The sequence below is a fragment of the Delphinapterus leucas genome, chromosome 6, assembly GCF_059928025.1.
Source record: "Delphinapterus leucas isolate spDelLeu-1000000601 "Yukka" chromosome 6, BTC_Dleu_Yukka2, whole genome shotgun sequence".
Classification (NCBI taxonomy): domain Eukaryota; kingdom Metazoa; phylum Chordata; class Mammalia; order Artiodactyla; family Monodontidae; genus Delphinapterus; species Delphinapterus leucas.
This window is the reverse complement of record NC_143134.1, coordinates 57,574,461-57,596,997: the sequence shown is the minus strand read 5'-3', so window position 1 is coordinate 57,596,997 and position 22,537 is coordinate 57,574,461. Positions and strand designations below refer to the sequence as shown.

The following is a 22,537-nucleotide window of genomic DNA, read 5'->3' as shown; positions in this document are numbered from 1 at the left end:
CTTGTAGAACTCTTGCCATGGGCTGAGTTATATCCCCCCCAAATTCCTATGTTGAAGCCCTCCTGCCCAATGTGATGTTATTTGAAGATGGAGCCTTTAGGAGATAATTAGGGTTAGATGAGGTGGTGAGGGTGGGGCCCTTATGATGAGATTAGTGCCCTTCTAACAAGAGACACCAGTGAGCTTGCTCTTACATAAAGTGGAGGTCATGTGACCACATAGTGACAAAGAAGCCATCTGCAACCCAAAGGGAAAGTCTTTACTGGGAGCCAACCATGCTGGCATCCTGGTCTCGGACTTTGACTCCAGAACTGTGGAAAAATTAATTTTTATTTTTTAAAACACCCAGGCTGGTATTTTGTTACGGCAACATGAGCAGACTAATACAACTGTGAACATACATATGTGACACATTCTCAATTTATAATAACATAATAATTATAGGTAATATTTATTTGTGATTTACTCTGAAACTAGTCCTAAGTTTAGTTTGTATAACTAGTCTTTCTACAGTGTGTGTGTGGGTGTGCACGCACACACGTGGATGTAGTGTCATGGTTATAATGTTATCCCCATCTTGTAGAAAGGGAAACTGAAGTGTAAAGAGGTGGTAAGTTACTTGTACAAGGACATATAATTACTTAAAAAACAATCCATATCCAAACCCAGGCAGTTTCTTTTTTTTTTTTTTTTTTTTTTTTTTGCGGTACACGGGCCTCTCACTGTTGTGGTCTCTCCCGTTGCGGAGCACAGGCTCCGGATGCGCAGGCCCAGTGGCCATGGCTCACAGGCCTAGCTGCTCCACAGCATGTGGGATCTTCCCGGACCAGGACACGGACCCGCATCCCCTGCATCGGCAGGCGGACTCTCAACCACTGTGCCACCAGGGAAGCCCACCCAGGCAGTTTCTAACTTCAGAACCTGTTCTATTAACTATTATTATTATTCTATTATGTAACTGGCACAAATTTTCTCTTTAACTCTTCTAAGAAATGTGAAGCACTACACGGAGACCTACACATAACAATTTTCCTTACAGTAAATGCAGATTTCACTAGGGAGTCTGTCAATAACAAGCAAATCTGTCTGTCTGGAGCCAATCCTTGCATTACTGAAGTTACTTCATGCAATTATTCTCATTAACACATCTGAATACTAGGAATGATGCTGCTTCATTTAAAGAAAAGTCAGTTGTATAAAACGTTAAATTTTGGAAAGCAGTGCTGGTATGCACATGTCAGTCTTCTCAGAGCAGAAACATCTCTGAGTGCAGCTTCTCTCTTCACAAAGCAACAAGCGTAGACTCATGAACCCTGGGCAAAACTGTGACTTCAGTGCAATCTATCTTCCTCTGACCCAGATTCTTATTTCTGGCCACCTTTTTCTGTTCACTCCCATAAATGCAGTCCCTTGCCCTTTTCAGTCACAGCCCAGGGTCCTTGAACTCAAATATCCCTCTCCCTAAACATATGCACAGTGTTAAATTGGAAAGAATCTGAGAATCTGAGCCCATCTTCATCCTCAGCAAGGCCAGCATGTACAGACACACAGACCACCCACGCTTTAGGGCGCACGTTTCCCCGTTCACTGAGGACTCATACTGACCATCCTCTCGTTCCTCACAGAGCTCCAGGACCGCACGCTCTGAGGAGGACCGGGACGGCCTGTGGGACGCCTGGGGCCCGTGGAGTGAGTGCTCACGCACCTGCGGTGGAGGGGCCTCCTACTCGCTGAGGCGCTGTCTTAGCAGCAAGTAAGTCCTGAACCCACAACCTGGAGCTTTTGCAAGGCCCCGAGGGAGCAGGTTGGAGGCATACATTTGGAGAAACGCAGAGCATTTTGTTGCACACAAATCCAGATGAAGGAATGAAAGGAAGGTCCAAAGAATTAAATATGACCATCTCCAGCTAAGTATTCAGATACTCTTATATGATAAGCAATATAGAATTTATCTCATTCACCAAGCAAATTTTCTTATCTGTTTTCATGTTAGAACTGGAAGGAAAATTTATTATTAGAAATGGATCTAGTATCTATAGCTCCATAACATATTATACTTTTGGTACCATCTTAATTATGGTGACAATAATAACAAAAAAATTAACGTTAATGTTAATAGCATATTATGTTGGATTCCAATGTTACCAAGTAGTTTGAAAATGAAGGATATATTGATTTCGTTTCTTTAGATGTTATAATGACCAGAGGTTCCCCAAGGTCATTCAGTTTCCTGAATGATGAGTTTTACATATTACGAGGTTTGGAAGAATAGGAACTGCAGTGGAAATTGGGGCATGAACACTGGGAGAGATGATGAAAAGGGAAGTAAGAGTGGCTGACAGTTCCTAAGCTGAAAGGAAAAGGCTGGAGGTGTTAGAATGGAAAGTCTTTACTTAGAATAATAATAATAATTCAAAAGTGCTTCTTGAACTGTGTGGTCTATGACTAGATTTTTCTCCAAAGTATAAAATACAGAGTACTATGGTAATATTTTTTTAATGAAAGATTTTATTTGACAGTGAAAAGTGTTATATGTGGCAAGGAAGAGGTTTGATCAAAATTGCTATATATTATAAATAAAACATGAAACAGAAGAAGGAAAGATTATTCATCTGCTGATTCTTCTAGAGTTTACATGAACAGCAGAAAGTGGTGAGATACAGTTTCAGGAAAATGTCAACTTATTCTAATAAGAGTGAGAATTTCTTGAAATCAGGGTCCAGGTCTTACTTTTTTCTGTATCCCCCAGGTCTGCACAGGGTCTGAGAGATATTAAGAGCTCAATAGATGTTTCCTCACTGAATCCATTGATAACTAGATATCGTTTTGGTTCCAGAGAGGCCCCAGTGGAAATAACATACCCAGGGGGAAAATGGCCAATGGGCATATCTTGAAAGATACCGGATCAATTCTGGTATTTAGCCATTCTGGTGTTTGGGTCTACACTGAAGATCAGTCTGTTGGTTGAATCCACTAGCGAGTTTGTCTGTCTTCATTGGAGGCCAGCTTCATATCAAAGCAGATCTGTGAACCGATAAGAAAGAATAGACCTTTCATCGTAATGATTCACCTGTTCTCTTAATCATGAATATCAAAAACTTCCTAAATCTGTGCTATATGGTGATAGCACTTTGGGCCATAACTGATAATAAACACACATCAGTAAAGCCAAAGGGTACAAATTTGGAATGTTCCTATTATGTAGTTTGCCCAAGTAAGCATGCTTGAATATTCTGTAGGGATGAACCAAAACATGTGTCTCACAAAGCTGGTAAGAAATGTATGGGAACTTTCACATTGGCTCAGTGATGTGAAAACCTTGTACTGAGTGAGAAACAACTTCAGGAATGAATTAAAACCACAAGTGAAAGTCGTCTGTCATCTGGAAAATCATCAAATATTGATGTCCTGTGATATTCAAAACTACCATTTTTGTCACCTAGCAAATTAAAGCTCCAGTCGTTAGGGTTTTATTAAGATACTATGGGAGGTATCAGTGTCATCTACTTGGGTCAGGGCTGTCATCTATTTATAATGAACTGAAAAAGTAGAATGTAAATTCTAAAATTATGAATGTATATATGTCTCTATTTGACTCTCAAATATTGAAAAAACACATTCAGTAAACTCATACTGGTGTGGATAGGAAGTAAAAAAAGAATGGGGAGAGAAGTGGACCGCCTATTCTTTAGGGATTTGAAGAAAAAGAAAAAAATCTTCAAACAGATGGCATTCCCAGATCTGGTAAGAACATAAAGAAATAATAAAAGAAGTGACTGCACAGCTGAATCAACCTATGTGTTGTTTTTCTCAAGAGAACCAGAATCAGTACAGCTCAGCATAAAGTCACTTCACAACACAAGCCCTGTTGAAGAATGGTGTCAAAATATATGTCGGGAGCAGATAAATAGTCCTGTCATAATTATTTTAAAAGATGTACATTGGCCAAAGTAAGTTACCTAGCCAAGTCCAAAGTCAATGTGCAAGAGCAAAAATGTTACAAGGAAAGCCATGCGATGTAGGGCACGTAAAGAATTGGGACCATTTTGGCAATCTACCATGGATGGTCTTCTGTGGCAATTCATTTCTAATGGTTAATGGACTTAGTAAGTTTTCTCTCATCTCTCCACTCCATATTTAGGCATCCAAATTCAATTTAGTCACCTTATAACTCTTGGGAAAGGTCAGAGGTTATGAATGTATATGTCTTTACAGGCCCAGCTGGTAACTAGAATGTGTGTTGTAATGTAATGGTCAGCATTCCAATTCAGCCCAAGTAACTCCCATCCACCTGCCGAGTTAACCTGCCAGGCCCATTTTCTAGCCCTGGTGATATGATCTCACAGGTCACATTTAGGTCTGATATCAGATAATAATTATTCTATTCCCAATATGATAGAACTGTAATGGAAGCTAAAATAGTCAGATTGTATGGAATAGATGACAGTAGCTCAACTTCTGGAGTTAAGTATGTTCCCTGATGGATTGGGAGCTTGGAGGAGGCTTGGTTAAAACCCTGAGTATAGAACATCTTCTCTGAGTGATCTTTTGGGAAAAAAAAATCAGTGGAGGCAAAGCACAGTGAAAATATAAACAAGCATTAAATATAAAATCCTTCATTCTCAACCGGCAGTACTTAGTGCTGGGAAAACAGCCCTGACCCAGGGAGATACTGAGCAGAATCCTTTCCTTGGCTTCTCCCCTGTCTTTTTTCTAGGCTCACAGAAAGTAAGCAGTGCTTGATATTCCCAATTTCTGATATTGCAACATTGATTATTGCCTTTTGCTGCAAATTTAATTTGAGCAATAAAGGAAGGCACTGTATAAAATTTTTTCTACAACTTTTGATAATTTCTGTAAGATTCCATTAGGTTTCATTGAGTAACTCTAATAATGCAATTGTTGCTAATCACCAAGTGGTATATAATGTCTGCTTTTATTTTTTTTTAATTAAAAAACAGACTCTACCTACTTGTACTTTATGATGGTCCTTTGTTTTATTACACATGAATTAAACAATGTACCAACTACCTTGAGAAGCTGCTTCTTCTCTCTCCAGTTTTCCACCTCTCCCACTAAATACTCTGAAATCATACTTTTAGCAAATTCATTCGTCTGGTTGACCTCGTATGGTGTGTTGTTTAGTGGAAATGATCCTTCTGCAACCTAAATGACTTAAGCATATTTTTAAAAAATTTGATACTAAAGATGTGTCTCTGAGAGCTCTAGGTTTGTCTTCAGCCAGGTCATTTAGCTTTTTGCCTGAAAGGAGTTCCAGATGCGTAAGGCACTTAAGAATAATGTGTCTAATATCACATGTACCCCTATATTAGGTCTGTGCCAAGATCAAGGTCAAAGGTGTAAACTGCAGCTCATTTACTCAGACATAAAAAGAAACGAAATTGAGTTATTTGTAGTGAGGTGGATGGACCTAGAGTCTGTCATACAGAGTGAAGTAAGTCAGAAAGAGAAAAACAAATACCGTATGCTAACACATAGATATGGAATCTAAAATAAAAGAAAATGGTTCTGAAGAACCGAGGGGCAGGACAGGAATAAAGATGCAGATGTAGAGAATGGACTTGAGGACACAGGGAGGGGGACAAGTAAGCTGGGACGAAGTGAGAGGGTGGCATGGACTTATATATACTATCAAATGTAAAACAGATAGCTAGTGGGAAGCAGCCGCATAGCACAGGGAGATCAGCTCTGTGCTTTGTGACCACCTAGAGGGGTGGGATAGCGAGGGTGGGAGGGAGACGCGAGAGGGAGGAGATATGGGGATATATGTATATGTAGAGCTGATTCACTTTGTTATACAGCAGAAACTAGCACAACATTGTACAGCAATGATACTCCAATAAAGATGTTTTAAAAAATAAGAATGCTGCACTGAACATGGTGGTGCAGATATCTTTTAGGAAAAAAAAAAAAGATAGCGAGTGAGTCAGCTGATACTCTTAAGTGTAGTGTCAGCCTTTGCATTGGTGGCTGAAGAAGATTTAAAGGTCTTTTATGACCTTTTTTCACTTTCTGAAATGCCAGACTAATCTCCAGACTAATTAATACTCTGGATTAATAAATTAATACAATAGGTATTTAATACATTAACAGTACGAATATTTTGTTAAATCCCAACTGATTAAACGAAATACTCGTTGACTTCATAGATATCCAAATAACACAAAAAAAGAGGCAAACCTATAAAGGATGAAAACATTGTAAAAAGTTAATAAATTTTGAATTGAATTCTTGAGTTGAATAAAAATTTTTTGAGTTGAACAAAATTATTAGATGAACAAGAGATAAAAATCATCACACTGTAGAGGTGCCTAAAAAAAGTTAAGATTGTGATATTATTCCAAAGGGATGTGGCTGCCAGAATGTTATCAATATAAGTGCAAAAAAATTAACATAAATATCCCAAGGAAGATTATCTCACAGGAATGGGGAAGATTATTCAAACTTGTCATTTCATAATAATTGTGCTAAGGGAAAATAAGCTAACTCCTCTGATTTTTTTTAAATTGCAAATACAACTTTTCTCCCATAATAATATTGATACTTACATGAATATAAGCTTTAATTAGCAAATAATTTATACACTGCATAACAATAAATACTGAAAGAAATATTTTAAGATTTGGTGTATAATAATAAATACCAAAAGGAAAATTTTAATGTTAAGATTTGGCTTCTTAAACAGATGTCTTTTCCTTTAAAGTCACCTCATCTCTGTCATAACATCCAATTAAGGTTCACAAGACTTAAGAGGTTTTAGGACTTCCAGCACAAGTGAGCCCCAAAGCAAGATTTATCTGTTATTCTTCATCAAATGTTGTGTGTTATCAGCCTTGTTTTCCTTGGAAATGTTTGAGGTTTGTTTAACAGAAAGATATACAAGTTCAGAATGAGTCCGACTAGTCATGTCATTTATATGAGGTGATCTTTTCATTGTGTTAGAGGAGATTTCACATTTTTGGATATATGTTTAAGACTTTGCAGTTGCCTTCCTTTAACTTTTTGGGTCAAAGCCTATTCTAAATGTATTACCAGGACTTCTAATATTCCAGGTCATATATCTTAGGGGGATGTTTTGTTCCAAGATCTGATGTTCTTTCAGGAGGAAAATACACTAAGGCCAATGACTGAATGTTTGGGACCAATTTATGGCCTGGTTTGTCCCATAAACCGGTTTGTTGAAATAAAAGATGGTGGAAATGTGTTTAGTGTCCATAACCTTTACTAGCCATATTGGGAATCTATAACTCTTGGCTGTCTTTTTCTGTTTATTTAAAAATTCCTTATTTGGTTTGTTCAGTAGCTTTTCTGAAGTTTTTTATTTCTACTCAGTTTTCTTTTTTTAAAACTACTTTATTGAGGTATCTTTGACATGTAAAAATATATATTCAAGGTGTACAACTTGATGTTTTGATAAATGTATACATTGTGAAAAGATCACCACAATCAAGCTAAGTAACATATCCGTCCCATCTCCGTAGTTAGTGGGTGTGTGCGTGTGCGTGTGTGTGTGTGTGTGTGTGTGTGTGTGTGTGTTGAGAAGATTTAAGATCTATGTTCTTAGCAAATTTCAAGTATGCAATACAGCATTGTTAACTGTCATTACCATGCTGTACTTTAGGTCTTCATAACTTATTCATCTTGCATAACTGAAACATTGTCCCCTTTGACCAACATCTCCTCATTTCCGCCCTCTCCTCTGCACCTGGCAACCACTATTCTGCTCTCTGCTTCTATGAGTTTTACTATTTTAGATCCCACATGTAAGCAGGATAATTCGGTATTTGTCTCTCTGTGTCTGGCTTATTTCACTCAGCATGATGTCCTTCAGGTTCATCTATGTTGTCACAAATGGCAGGATTCCCATTTTGTTAAGACTAAATAATACCCCATTGTATGTACATACCACATTTTCTTTATCCATTCATTCATCAAGGGACCTTTAAGTTGTTTTCATATCTTGGCTATGTTATGAATGATGCTACAATGAACACAGGTATATACCTATTCGAGACCCAGATTTCATTTCCTTTGGATATATACCCAGTAGTGAAATTGCTGGGTCATATACTAGTTATTTTTAATTTTTTGAGGAATCCCCATACTGCTTTTCATAATGCCTTTACCAATTTACATTTCCATCACCAGTACATAAGGCTCCCTTTTCTCTACATCCTCTCCCACTTATCTTTTTGATGATAACCATTCTAACAGATGTGAGTGATATCTCCTTGTGGTTTTGATTTGCATTTCCCTGATGGTAGTGATGGTGAAGATCTTTTCATGTATCTTTTGGCCACTTGTATGTCTTTTTTTGAGAAATGTCTATCCAGGTCCTCTGGCCATTTTTAAAATTGGGTTATTTGGGATTTTTTTTTACTCTTGAGTTATATGACTTTTTAAAAACTATATTTTGGATATTAACCCCTTGTCAGACATATGGTTTGCAAATATTTCCTTCTACTAGGTAGGTTGGCTTTTCACTCTGTTGATTGTTTCCTTTGCTGTACAGAAGCTTTTTAGCTTGATGCAACTTCACTTGTCAAATTTTGTCTTAGTTGCCTGTGCTTTTGCTGTCATGACCAAAGAATTGTCGCTAAGACCAGTGTCAAGGTGCTTTTTTCCTATGTTTTCTTCTAGTAGTTTTACAGTTTAAAGACTTATATTTAAGTCTTTCATCTATTTTGAGTTAATTTTTGGTACTTGGTGTGAGATAAGGGTACAGTTTAATTCTTCTGCATGTGGCTATCCGGTTTTCCTAATACCATTTATTGAAGAGACTATCTTTTCACCATTGTGTGTTCTTGGCACCTTGTCAAATATTAGTTGACTGTATAAGCACAGGTATATTTCCAGGCTCTTTATTCTGTTCCATTGGTCTATATGCCTGTTTCTGTCCCAGTAACATAGTATATTGATTACTATAACTTTGTAATACAGTTTGAAATCAGGAAATGTGATGCCTCCAGCTTTGTTTTACTTGTTCAGGTTCTGAGTTTGAAAGTATTCCCTCTTCTGTTTTGTTGGAAGAGTTTAAGAAAGATTGGCATTAATTATTTTTAAAATATTTGGTAGAATTCACCTGTGAAGCCATCTGGTCCTGGGCTTTTGTCAGGAAGTTTTAGATTACCACTTCAATATTTTTGTTTGTTATTGGCCTGAACTAGAAAAAGGAGAACAAACTAAGCCCACAGTTAGCAGAGGAAAGAAATAATAACAACTAGGGCAAAAATAAATCAAATAGAGAAGAGAAAAACAATCGAAAAGATCAACTAAACTGAGAGTTTGTTTTTTGAAAAGATGAGATTGACAAAACCTTAGCCAGACTGAGGGGAAAAAAAGGGAGAAGATGCAAGTAAATAAAATCAGAAATAAGAGGAGATATTACAATGGATACTTCAGAAATTAAAAGGGTGATAGAGACTACTATGAACCATTATATGCCAAAAAATAGGATAACCTAGAAAAAATGAATAAATTCTCAGAAACATATGATCTTTAAGACTGAATCTCAGTTTTCATGCATACATTTAATAAATATTTATTGAACATCTACTATGTATTAGGCAAATTTCTAGGTGTAACTAAGGATATAAAGCCCAAGGGACAAGAATTTGCTGTTGGGAATTCATCATATTATTAAGTTTCTACTGATTATATTGAGTTTCTACTGATAATAGTTGCAAGATATTTTAAGAACTAAGAGAATTTCCCCCAGTTCTGTAAATAGGTAATACATCTGTAGCGCTGGTTCTTAACCCCGGCTGTACTTTAGAGTCACCTGGAAAGCTTTACTAAAAATACAAATATCTGGGCTCCACTGAAGACCAATTAAATTAGGATCTCTGAGGTTGGAGCCCTGCCATCAGTAATTTTGTAAAAGCTCTCCAAGTGACTTTAATGTGTATCCAGTGTTAGAATTGCTGCTCTATTGGAGGGCACGATAGTGAAATGATGACGTTTGTCTCCAGCTTTCTGAGAATTTAGAGGTTGGGGTTATGAAGAAAAGAAGATATTTTCTGATAAAGAGGAGATTTCTTTATGTTTAACTTCCTCATTCAGGTTTTTATAGAATGACTTAATCTGCAGTGTGGGAGGAAAAGTCATGGACACCAGCATGTCAGGACAATAAAAGCAGTGATTTCCTCTGTACTCCTGTGAGCTACAGCAATAACCTTTCTGTATAGTTCTCCGCTTGTCTAGTATTACTCAAGATCAACCTTACCCTAAGTGGTGAATAGACTTCGTGATTTCTGAAATTTTCTTCCATTCCATTATTAAGCTTATAGATATGACCCTTTAAACCTCCAGGTTGTTAGTGACTGACTAAGTGAATTCCCAGTGACTGGGGTGGTTTATGCAAATTCTCTGAGATCAGGTTCCCCTCAATTTCATTAAATTCCTTAACCATAGAGTTTAACTTTCCACCTTCAATTCAGCATCGATCATTTTCCCTGTCCCCCTAAAAAAAAGAAAGACTTCCTTGAATTCTGTTTCATCGGTTTGACCCCAGTTTGTATCAATACAATAGAAGAGAGGAGTTTATCTAACTCTGTTTTGCTTAGTTTCAACCACTGGGGATGGGGGGTGCGGGATAAAGGGACGAAAGGGTGTGCGCCTGCGTGTGTGCGTGCGTGTGTGTTTGTGAGAGCGAGAGAGAGAGAGATTGAAATAAAAGAGCACAAGATATTAAGAGAAAAAAAAAAAAGAGAGATACCAGAATTACATACATTGGGGAGTGGGTACTTAACCTAGAGACAGAAAAAAATAAGTACAGAACGCTAAGTGACATCATATTTATGTGTGATCATCAGCTGAAGCCCGTAGCTACACATGCCAAGCTCAGATAGCTTCAGGGCCAAGCTCTACCTTGGCTTTGCGGTAGGACGCATTAGTCAAGATAGAGATCCTTTCCTATGGGAAACAGTCACCTATTTGGGAACCTGACTCTTAAGAAAAACCGTGTGTTTCATTGCCTCTGATGGAAACTTTATCCTATTTTGTGGATTATCCCTTTTTTTTTTTATCAAACTAATTTTGAATATTGACCCCACTCTAGCTGTGTGACGTAGGATTAGGTTCTCAGTTTCTCTGGGATTTAGGTGGCTCATCTACGATGTCAAGTGGACAGTGCCTGGAACAGAATAGGTGTTCAATAAATGTTTATATTGAAAGAATGTCTAAGGCGCCCTTCAACTCCAAATCGAATGTGTGACCCATTTTGCTGTTAGAGAGGAAGAGGAGTCTAAAACTGCTCTGAATATGAATGGTTTTAAAGAAAAATGTTATGATTCTCCGGGCCCTCATTTTGCAGTGGACATCTGGGTGATACGGGCAGATTGAAGAACTTTTGTCTCTAGCCAAAATAATTCATAAATCCCCAGTTCCAGGGCTGTATGGGGTGAGATTGTGAGAGTCCTAGAGTTTCATAATACACATTTTCCTCATGGGGAAGATGGAAAAGTTGGACTTGATGTTGCTAAAACACATTTGTTTTTATTCTCATTCTTTGCCTCTTTTGGCTACCGAGCAAATGTAAGATCATTTGCAAATCTTATGGCATGTGTGTATGTGTTATAAAGTACACGTCCGGAGCAAATGTAAGATCATTTGCAAATCTTATGGCATGTGTGTATGTGTTATAAAGTACATGTCCTTCCTGCTGGTGGATCTCTAGCCAAAGGCAGCAATCCCCAGGGCCCCCACCCCTCGCCCTCTTTCAGAGGGAACAAATGCATTGCAGTGACAAATACAACTTTGAGTAAATATGTGAAAATAAACATGTCCGTAGAAAAGAGCCAAAGTTCCTTTCCTTTGGTAGCTATTTAGTTTTTCGTTTTAAACTTTTCATCTTTGGTTTATTGTAGAAAGATTTTAATTGGGTTTCAGGTTCAAAAATTGGAGAAAATATGAGGCCAGAAATTCTTTGCAACCTGAAATTATCCTTATAGCATTTCCTTCTGTTCTACTCCTTCCTTCCTTCCTTCCCTCCCTCCCTCCCTCCTTCCTTCCTTCCCTCCCTCCCTCCCTCCCTCCTTCCTTCCTTCCTTCCTTGCACTTCTCAATAAATGCTTGTGGAATGCTAACAGTAAACCATGCTTCACTGGGCACTGGAGCTCAGAGATCACACAGAGGGACTGCAAAGGAGAAAAGCAAGTAACCAAAAATACATTTTCTAAAAGTGAAAAGTATCCTGGGTGGCTGCAGGCCTGTGTCCTGATCCTTTCAACTGATGGCCATGCTGCTGACTCTGTGCCTTTTCTCCTGATGAGCCCTCTTCCTACAACGCCTCGCACTGCCCACACCCACAAACCCTCAGTGTTACTTAAAGTAACCTCCAGCAGTGGCCCCTAGTCTCACTTCGCTATATTTCTAAGGCACTATGTTTGTACCACTTTTAATCACTTTTACCTAGCCTGGCTTGTGTTATAGTTATTTATAAGACCCTGTCCCCCACTAGACTGTCAGCACGATGGGCACAGGTTTCATCTTGCTTTTCTTTATGTCTTCCTGTTTTGCATAGCAGGTACTCAGTCAGTGCTGGGTGAATTGACCGAATGGACTATGGGGGCCAGTAACCCACTGCCGTACTTTAGGAAGCAGGAGCCGGGAGGGAAGGTTGTGTTTTGAATTCTCCTTTCTCCCATCACCCTCTTGGGACCTGTATGGCCCGTACAGGACACCCCTCCTGAGATATCACCTTTGTAAGTTACTTCTGTCTCTCATCAGTCGGTCCCTTTGTCTAATACCTCCATATTTAGTATCCAGACCATGCCTGTTAGCTGTTGATGCTACATTATACTGATATGTGTTCTCTTTGGACTTGTGGATTCTTTTACAACTAAATTATAGTTTTGAGAAGGGTCAGGGGAGTCCTCATTTTTGTACCTTTCACAATGGCTTGGCTTAGTACTGGTTCCGATTGGATGCTCAATAAATGTGTGAAGTGACTGTAAACAGAAAGCATTCCACCAGAATTTGTGAACCAGAGCGTCCTGCCCAGGGGCTCATCTTCACTTTGAGATTGCGTGTTGTATGTTGTCTCATTAGATTATCTGAGCAGTCTGCTCGGGGCAGTTTCTCGTTTTATTAGAAGCTGGGCATGATCACTGTGGTTTCCAGTGTCGCTGTCCTTGCTTTCTTCTCTTTTGATTACATGAGCACCCTCCTCATTTTCATAACCCTAGCCGATATTTGTGAGAACTCAATGCTTTGTTGTAGCATGTCTGTCTTTGAAGAACAGGCAGAGATATGTAAAATCATACTTGTTTGGGAAAAGAAATTGGCACTGGTTTTTCTAGTTGTAATTTAGAACATACCAGACACTCATAATAGCAAATAAACCAATTTGAAACTCACAGGCCAAACTCCAAAATTCAGTCTGTAGTATCCTCATGTGTATCTATATTTTAATTGAACAGCTCTGCAGCCTCTAAGCTGCTGCTCAGGAATCTGTAAAAGTACGGTTCCCTATGGTCAAGAGAAGATCAAACAACAGAGAAGATGTCATCTTAAGAATGTTTTTCCTAAACCTATGTGGTTTCCATTTATACTGGATTTGGTCTACACATTCAGTTTTAGTAACTCTCTCTGTAAACACAAATCACAGTCTCCAAGCTGGCACAGCATTCAGAATGTTTTCTATAATGAGAGACTAGTATAGAGCAGAAGTGTTGAATTGTAAAACTAATGTTACAAAAATATGTTACCTATGCCAAAGAAACACTTTCACATCGAGGACTCAATTTATGGCACCGTTTTTCAGTGTGGGATTCCGTTACCCCTTTTTCTTTTTAAAATTGCTTTTTAAATTCAGCTTTCAGGCCAACTGTTCTTTTGGGTCCTTAGGCCACATTAGAGCCCCTAGCAGATCAGGAAGAACTGGTGTGACACCAGGGTCTGGTCTGTTCCCCGCCAGCTCACCTACTGATGGATGACGCCTGGCCGCGTGCCTCCTTGTTGTTTGCTGTATTATTACAACAGAAAGCATTTTCAAAAGCTACATTTATCAAGTTGTCATAATAGTTTGGCTTGCTTATCTATCTAGCCAGAAAAAAAAAAACAAAACTCTCCCTTAGCACTAATCTGTTTGAGCCACGTGATACATCACATGCAGAAGAGGCAGTGCAAAACAAATAGGCATCCTATATGACATTCAGGGACCTTTCAACTAAATGCTTAAGAAGGGAGATATTTTTTATGCTTGCATTTGTAAGTCCCATAGCACCAAAGACGTCTGTCTCCTTGTTTCAAAGGCACTTTTCCACTGGAGGTCGTATGTGTGTTGGGGATACATTACTCCTAGAATTTTGGCGGCTTTGTCTAATGAAGGAGCTTTAACCTTAAATGGAAAAAAACAAGTTTACCAGGAAGAAGGTCCAAGACACCTTTAACATTTAAGATAAGTTTCATAAGCAAGTGATACCAGATTAAACATTATTTGTTATGTAGACTCTTGTAAGTAAATTTCTTATTTGACATAGGTGGTTGTCTGGGAGCACGTGACTATTCAGGGGGATCGGTGTGGGTAGAATGGGATTCATGTTCAGAGTCAATATACATTCATGAAATGTTTGTTAAAAATACTTCAAATCTATTAATGTTAATAAATAAGTAGGGATGCATACTAGGACGTCTCCAGTTATTCAGAGATATATAATGAATATACAATATAAGCATAGTCATGTGTAGATACATTTTTATTGAGATATGATTCACCATATAACATTGTGTAAGTGTAGGGCATGTGAGTTGATTTGATCCATGTATATATTGCAATATGATTATCACTTTAGCATTAGCTAATGCTACTATCATGTCACATAATTATTCTTTCTTTTTTTGTAGTGGGAACAATTGAGATCTAGTCTCTCAGCAACTTTCAAGTTTACAATATAGTCTTGTTGTCTATAATCACTAGGCTGTGCATTAAATCTCCAAGACTTATTTATCTACTAGTTGCAAGTTCATACCCTTAAAGGACATCTCCCCAATTCCCATGCCTCCGAGGCCCTGGTAATCACCATTCTACTCTCTGTTTTTACGTAGTTACTTTTTGAAGAAGGGACAGTGCTGAATCGACTCATCCTGTTGGGACCAAGTGCCACACAAAGTTTCCACATGAAAAAGGCTCATTTGGATTCTCATGAAAGACATTATAAATTAGAATTAAATAATTATTTTAAACGTGGAATAAAATGTAGAGCATTAAAGAATGACTTTCTTAAGCACAAGAGTGAGACAGAGAGAGTTAAGGGGAAAATGAGAACTCGGGACTTAGGAGATGCACAGGGATGGCATGTCTTCTAACTCCTTTTCTCCCTGTGCAAAGCAAGACCACTACTAACCATCTGTGGTGCTCCAGAACGGACTCCAGTTCTAGCCCCTAGGTTTTCAGCATCCAGTTTGACCCCCAGATTAGGGTAGTGAGCATCTGAGGATAGCTTTACACACCATGTCCACAGGTTCATATAGCTTCCTTTTTAATGACCAAGTTCATTGGTATCAAGTTTTCTTTCCCGAAAGAAACTGTTACGATAATATGTCATGGAACATGAAAAGCAGCCCAGCAGTGCATTTGCACTTCTTTCTCTTGGGTGTTCTCAGAATTTTTTATTCCTCTTGAGGTCTTTGTAAAAAGCCCTAGAAATGGCAAAGTATTTTAACCGGCTTCTTAGGGACACCCTCCTGCACTATGGCTCCCGTGAGTACTGAAAGGCTCGCTTGAAGTGAAGGAGGAAAACAGTGTTCCAGTACTCCGTGAAGTCCCAGCTGAGGCTCTCAATCTGCTGGTCTTGTCCGATTCATGATCATTTTCGGACCCATGGTCTAAAGGACCCAGAGTCCTTCTGGCGTAAATCGCTGACATGGTTTTATGTCTGTTCTCTTGTAAAAAGCTCAGAGTGTCCTTTTGGATGACCAAAAAAAGAGAGAGAGATAAGCAGATGGACTGTCTTACTTCAAAATTCTTTGCCCATGAGTCTGTATTTGAAAGTCAGGAGGTACTCAGAGAAATACAGTAACCTGTTCTTACTTAGCAGCACCATTTGGTTTTTGAAAATCAAAGGCAAAGCTTCTTGAGCCTAACACAAGTGCAATTGCCCTTAAGAACTCTGGCATTTAATATACACATTTATCAGATTTTCTTGTAACGGTTCACTAACACCAAGGATGAGTCTGGTTGCGTCACCAGAAAGATCTGTTTGCTTAGAGAGGAGATGTGAAGAATTTTTAATTTAAATTGATGTATTTAGCAGATCCTTTTTTTATTCTTAATGAGAGATGAGTCGAATATACCTTCCTCTTTTAAAGATTTATGTAAGCAGGGAGGAAAAAAGCCAACAAATGGCTAAAGCCTGGAAAGAGAGCTTTTAATTTTCCATGGCGATTCATCTTTTCTAAGGTTGTTAAATTATGGTAATAGAAACTAAGATAACATCAGGATGTTAAGTATTGGAAGAGTTTGGATGGTTTGTTATGTGTTAATTAGAGACCAATAAAGTATGCTTCAAGCCTATACTAATCTCATTATAAGTGAATTAAAATAATTCACAAATGATAGCTTGATGTTTAGGTGATTTCCTTTTTTGAGAAAAGGAACTAAGCCAAAATTAATAAATGACTGGTTAGGAGTAAAGAGCTGATATAAATAAGGAAATTTCTCTACAAATTTGGTTTAAAATATATTTTTATTTATATTTTGTTCTTTTATACTTGAACCAGTTTCTGATTTATTAATTGGTACAATATTTAACTCACTAAATACAGTCCTGTAGCTGTTTCTTAGTTTTCATTGAGCAGATGCACTTACTTAAATCCTTTGTTATTGGTGGCCTATAACTTTCCTCAGAAACCATTTTGGACTGAAATTTCTAATGTTTGTTTTCATTTCCAATGGTGAATTTTATTTTGTTAAAATGTGAAGAAAATCTTTCAGCTGTTTTATGTTAACTGTTTTTTTAAGAATTTTTTTTAAAAACAGAAGAAAATATTTTTTACTGCGTAATTCGCAGATGAGGCTTTTATGCCTAGATAAATGCCTTCAATGAAGAAATTCATGCTTGGCAAGAGTTAAAATCCTTGCGGTGGAATAGTCACTTTGTTATTTGAGTAAAATTTACATTCCGCTTTAACGAACTTGAACTTTCAAAAAATACAAACTTTCCCGCCCTGAAGTTCTTTCACGTTACATTTTACTGATGAGTGTGGTTCTCTTGGAGTTGTTCCCAATGTACAGTGTGGATCTAGATGTCATTTACTTACTGGCTTTACCAGAATTGAGAAGCAGGTTATGTACTGATGTGGAAAATAAGGGGCAGTTAACCCCCAGGCTCAGCCTCCAAGGTTTAATCTAGTGTTAGGATTTTCCACGTCTTGAGTACATCTTGCTCCTTTTGTATTATTATCGTTGTTGTATATGCTTTAGAGTTAGACACACCTGAGTTCCAATCCCTGGTTCTCTCTTTCCTGAGTAGGTATATGGCTTTCAGCCTCCTAGTCTTTCTCAGCCTCAGTTTTCTTACCTATTAATAGGGAATAATAAAGCCTTCCAGTTGTTGGAAAAGCAGAGATAATGTGTACAGAATACCTAATACTGGACCAGATACCTATAGCAGACATTCAATATATAGTAGACGTTAGTATTAATATTATTGTCCACAATTTGATAGTGTCTTTTAATAACAAGGACTTGTCCAAACTCAAACATTACCACTTTACTATCATATTTCACTCAAATTAAATAAGTTCTCACTCAAAAAGTAATACAATACAGTGAAGGGAAGACTTAACTCAGGAGCAGAATTAAATTATTTGCAAATCAATATTAGGTGTTAGACAATTATAGGATGTACTTTGGAAATGGTGGCAAGTGGTTTTTTCTTTGCTGTGTTTTGTGTTTGTTTGTTTGTCTTCTTAATAGTTTTATTTCTGCAGGAACCACTGATCAAAAAGTGGCTAAAGTCCAACTGAGATTGAAAGTAACATTTCTTTATATAGAATATGATACATCTATCTAAAATGAGGGTGATTTTGTAGTTTTGAAAAGTGACAGTATTTGAAGGACAGCAAATCAGTGTGGGAACAGAAAATTGAAAGGGTGTACCTGTCTGCCTTATGATTGCCCTTATAAACTTGGATTCTCTGGGATTGGGAGACTGGTGTGTGGAATATAATTTTTTTTGAAGACATCAAATTGTAGACGGCAGGAACGAAGAGTCACATTTCCTGGGAATCAGAGAGTCTTCTTAAGGCTTATCTCGAATGAGCGGTAACAGACAGACTCGGGATGACGGTACTCCCCCAGCTCAGCTTTTTTTTTGTGGGGGGGTGGTGGTGGTGGTGAGTATAGCTGCTTTACAATATTGTGTTAGTTTCTGTTGTACAACGAAGTGAATCAGCTATATGTATACATATATCCCCTCCCTCTTGGACCTCCCTCCCATCCCCTCCCCCATCCCACCCACCTAGGTCATCACAGAGCACCGAGCTGAGCTCCCTGTGCTATACAGCAGGTTCCCACTAGCTATCTGTTTTACACATGGTAGTGTATTTATGTCAGTCCTAATCTCCCAATTCATCCCACCCTCCCCTTCCATTGCTGTGTCCACACGTCTGTTCTCTATGTCTGTGTCTCTATTCCTGCCCTGAAAATAGGTTCATCTGTACCACTTTTTTAGATTCCACATATATGCGTTATTATATGATATTTGTTCTTCTCATTCTGACACACTCTAGGTCCATCCACATCTCTACAAATGACCCAGTTTCGTTCTTTTTTATGGCTAATATTCCATTCTATATACGTACCACATCTTCTTTATCCATTCCTCTGTCGATGGGCATTTAGGTTGTTTCCGTGGCCTGGCTATTGTAAATAGTGCTGCAATGAACAATGAGGTGCATGTGTCTTTGGGAATTAGAGTTTTCTCGGGGTGTATGCCCAGTAATGGAATTGCTGAGTCATACTGTAGTTATATTTGTAGTTTTTTAAGGAACCTCCATATTGTCCTCCATAGCGGCTGTATCAGTTTACATTCCCAACAAAAGTGCAAGAAGGTTCCCTTTTCTCCACACTCTCTCCACCATTTATTGTTTGTAGATGTTTTGATGATGGCCATTCTGACCAGTGTGAGGTGATACCTCACTGTAGTTTTGATTTGCAGTTCTCTAATAATTAGTGATGTTGAGCATCTTTTCATGTGCCTCTTGGCCATCTGTATGTCTTCTTTGGAGAAATATCTATTTAGGTCTTCCACCCATTTTTTGATTGGATTGTTTGGGTTTTTTTATACTGAGCTGCATTAGCTGTTTATATAATTTGGAAATTAATCCAAATATTTTCTCCAATTCTGAGGGTTGTCTTTTCGTCTTCTTTATGCTTTCCTTTGCTGTGCAAAATCTCTTAAGTTTCATTAGGTCCCATTTGTGTATTTTTGTTTTTATTTTCATTACTCTAAGAGGTGGGTCAAAAAAGATCTTGCTGTGATTTATGACAAAGAGTGTTTCTTCATGTTTTCTTCTAAGAGTTTTATAGTGTCAGGCCTTACATTTAGGTCTTTAATCCATTTTGAGTTTATTTTTGTATATGGTGTTAGGGAGTGTTCTAATTTCATTCTTTTACATGTAGATGTCCAGTTTTCCCAGCTGCACTTATTGAAGAGACTGTCTTTTCTCCATTGTATAGTCTTGCCTCCTTTGTCATAAATTAGGTAACCATAGGTGCTTGGGTTTATCTGTGGGCTTTCTATCCTCTTCCATTGATCTATATTTCTTTTTTTGTGCCAATACCATACTGTCTTGATTACTGTAGCTTTGTAATATAGTCTGAAGTCGGAGAGCCTGATTCCTCCAGCTCCGTTTTTCTTTCTCAAGACAGCTTTGGCTACTCGGGGTCTTTTGTGTTTCCATACAAACTGTAAAATGTTTTGTTCTAGTTCTGTGAAAAATGCCATTGGTAGTTTGATAGGGATTGCACTGAATCTGTAGATTGCTTTGGGTAGTATTGTCATTTTCACAATATTGATTCTTCCAATCCAAGAACATGGTATATCTCTCCATCTGTTTTTGTCATCTTTGACTTCTTTCATCAGTGTTTTATAGTTTTCTGCATACAGGTCTTTTGCCTCCTTAGGTAGGTTTATTCCTAGGTATTTTATTCTTTTTGTTGTGATGGTAAATGGGATTGTTTCCTTAATTTCTCTTTCTGATCTTTCATTTTTAGTATATAGGAATGCACGAGATTTCTGTGCATTTATTTTGCACCCTGAAACTTTACCAAATTCATTGATTAACTCTAGTAGTTTTCTGGTGGCACCTTTAGGATTTTCTATGTATAGTATCATGTCATCTGCAAACAGTGACAGTTTTACTCCTTCTTTTCCAATTTGGATTCCTTTTATTTCTTTTTCTTCTATGATTGCCATGGCTATGTCTTCCAAAACTGTTGGATAATAGTGGTGAGAGTGGACATCCTTATCTTATTCCTGATCTTAGAGGAAATGCTTTCAGTTTTTCACCACTGTGAACGATGTTTGCTGTGGGTTTCTCATATGTGGCCTTCATTATGTTGAGGTAAGTTCCCTCTATGCCCACTTTCTGGAGGGTTTGTATCATAAAGGGGTGTTGAATTTTGTCAAAAGCTTTTTCTGCATCTATTGAGATGATCATATGGTTTTTATTCTTCAGTTTGTTAATATGGTATGTCACATTGATTGATTTGCTTATATTGAAGAATCCTTGCATCCTTGGGATAAATCCCATTTGATCATGGTGTATGATCCTTTTAATGTGTTGTTGGATTCTGTTTCCTAGAATTTTGTTGAGGACTTTTATGTCTATGTTCATCAGTGATATTGGTCTGTAATTTTCTTTTTTGTGGTATCTTTGTCTGGTTTTGGTATCAGGGTGATGGTGGCCTTGTAGAGCGAGTTTGGCAGTTTTCCTCCCTCTGCAATTTTTTTGGAAGAGTTTGAGAAGGATAGGTGTTAGCTCTTCTCTAAATGTTTGTTAGAATTCACTTGTGAAGCCATCTGGTCCTGGACTTTTATTTCATGGATGATTTTTGATAACACTTTCAATTTCATTACTTGCAATTGGTCTGTTTATATTTTCTAATTCTTCCTGGTTCAGTCTTGGAAAGTTGTACCTTTCCAAGAATTGTCCATTTCCTCCAGGTTGTCCATTTTATTTGCATATAGTTGCTTGTAGTAGTCTCTTGTGCTCTTTTGTATTTCTGCGGTGTCAGTTGTAATTTCTCCTTTTTCGTTTCTCATTTTATTGATTTGAGTACTCTCCCTTTTTTTCTTGATGAGTCTGGCTAAAGGTTTATCAATTTTGTTTATCTTCTCAAAGAACCAGCTTTTAGTTTTATTATCTTTGCTATTGTTTTCCTTGTTTCTATTTCATTTATTTCTGCTCTGATCTTTATAATTTCTTTCCCTTGGGTTATTTTGTTGTTCGTCATCTTCTTTCTCTAGTTCCTTTAAGTATAAGGTTAGATTTTATTTTATTTTTTTTGAGATTTTTCTTGTTTCTTGAGGTGAGATTGAATCGCTACACACTTCCCTCTTAGAACTTCTTTTTCTGCATTGCATAGGTTTTGCGTTGTTGTGTTTTCATTGTCATTTGTTTCTATGTATTTTTTTATTTCCTCTTTGATGTCTTCAGTTGTTTCTTGGTTATTTAGTAGTGTATTGTTTAGCCTCCATGTGTTTGTGTTTTTTACAGTTTTTTTTTTTCCTGTAATTGATTTCTAATCTCATAGTGTTGTGGTCAGAAAACATGCTTGATACAATTTCAGTTTCCTTAAATTTTCTGAGGCTTGATTTGTGCCCCAAGATGTAATCTATCCTGGAGAGTGTTCCATGTGCATGTGAGAAGAACTGCCACTTTCAGGTGGAAAGTCCTGTAAATATCAATTAAATCTATCTGGTCTTATGTGTCATTTAAAGCCTGTGTTTCCTTATTTATTTTCTGTCTGGATGCTCTGTCCATTGGTTTAAGTGGAGTGTTAAAGTCCCCCACTTTCATTGTGTTACTGTAGATTTCCCCTTTTATGGCTGTTAGCTTTTGCCTTATGTATTGAGATGCTCCTATACTGGGTGTATAAATATTTATTATTGTTCTATCTTCTTCTTGGATTGATACTTTGATCATTATGTAGTGTCTTTTTTGTCTCTTTTAACAATCTTTATTTTAAAATCTATCTTGTCTGATATCAGTATTGCTACTCCAGCTTTCTTTTGATTTCCATTTGCATGGAATATCCTTTTCCATCCCTTCACTTTTAGTCTCTATGTGTCCCTAGGTCTGAAGTGGGTCTACTATAGACAGCATATAGATGGGTCTTGTTTATGTATCCATTCAGCCAGTCTGTGTGTTTTGGTTGGAGCATTTAATGCATGTACATTAAAGGTAATTATCAATATGTATGTTCCTATTACCATTTTGTTAATTGTTTTGGGTTTGTTTTTGTGGTTCTTTTTCTTCTCTTGTGTTTCCTGCCTAGAGAAGTTCC

General features: G+C 37.6%; 1 protein-coding gene across 8 annotated transcripts in view; it reads left to right on the top strand.

The window, feature by feature from the left end:
• Nucleotides 1–22,537, top strand: part of ADAMTSL1 (ADAMTS like 1) — a 472,773-nt gene that overhangs the window by 33,451 nt on the left and 416,785 nt on the right. For all 8 annotated transcript variants that reach the window (XR_016393555.1, XM_089913199.1, XM_089913195.1 and 5 more), the window contains exon 2: nucleotides 1,626–1,753. Coding sequence is in view for 7 of the 8 variants with exons in the window: in XM_089913199.1 (XP_089769325.1) it covers nucleotides 1,626–1,753 (128 nt within the window). In the remaining variant the exon portion in view is untranslated. The remainder of the gene's footprint in view (nucleotides 1–1,625; nucleotides 1,754–22,537) is intronic.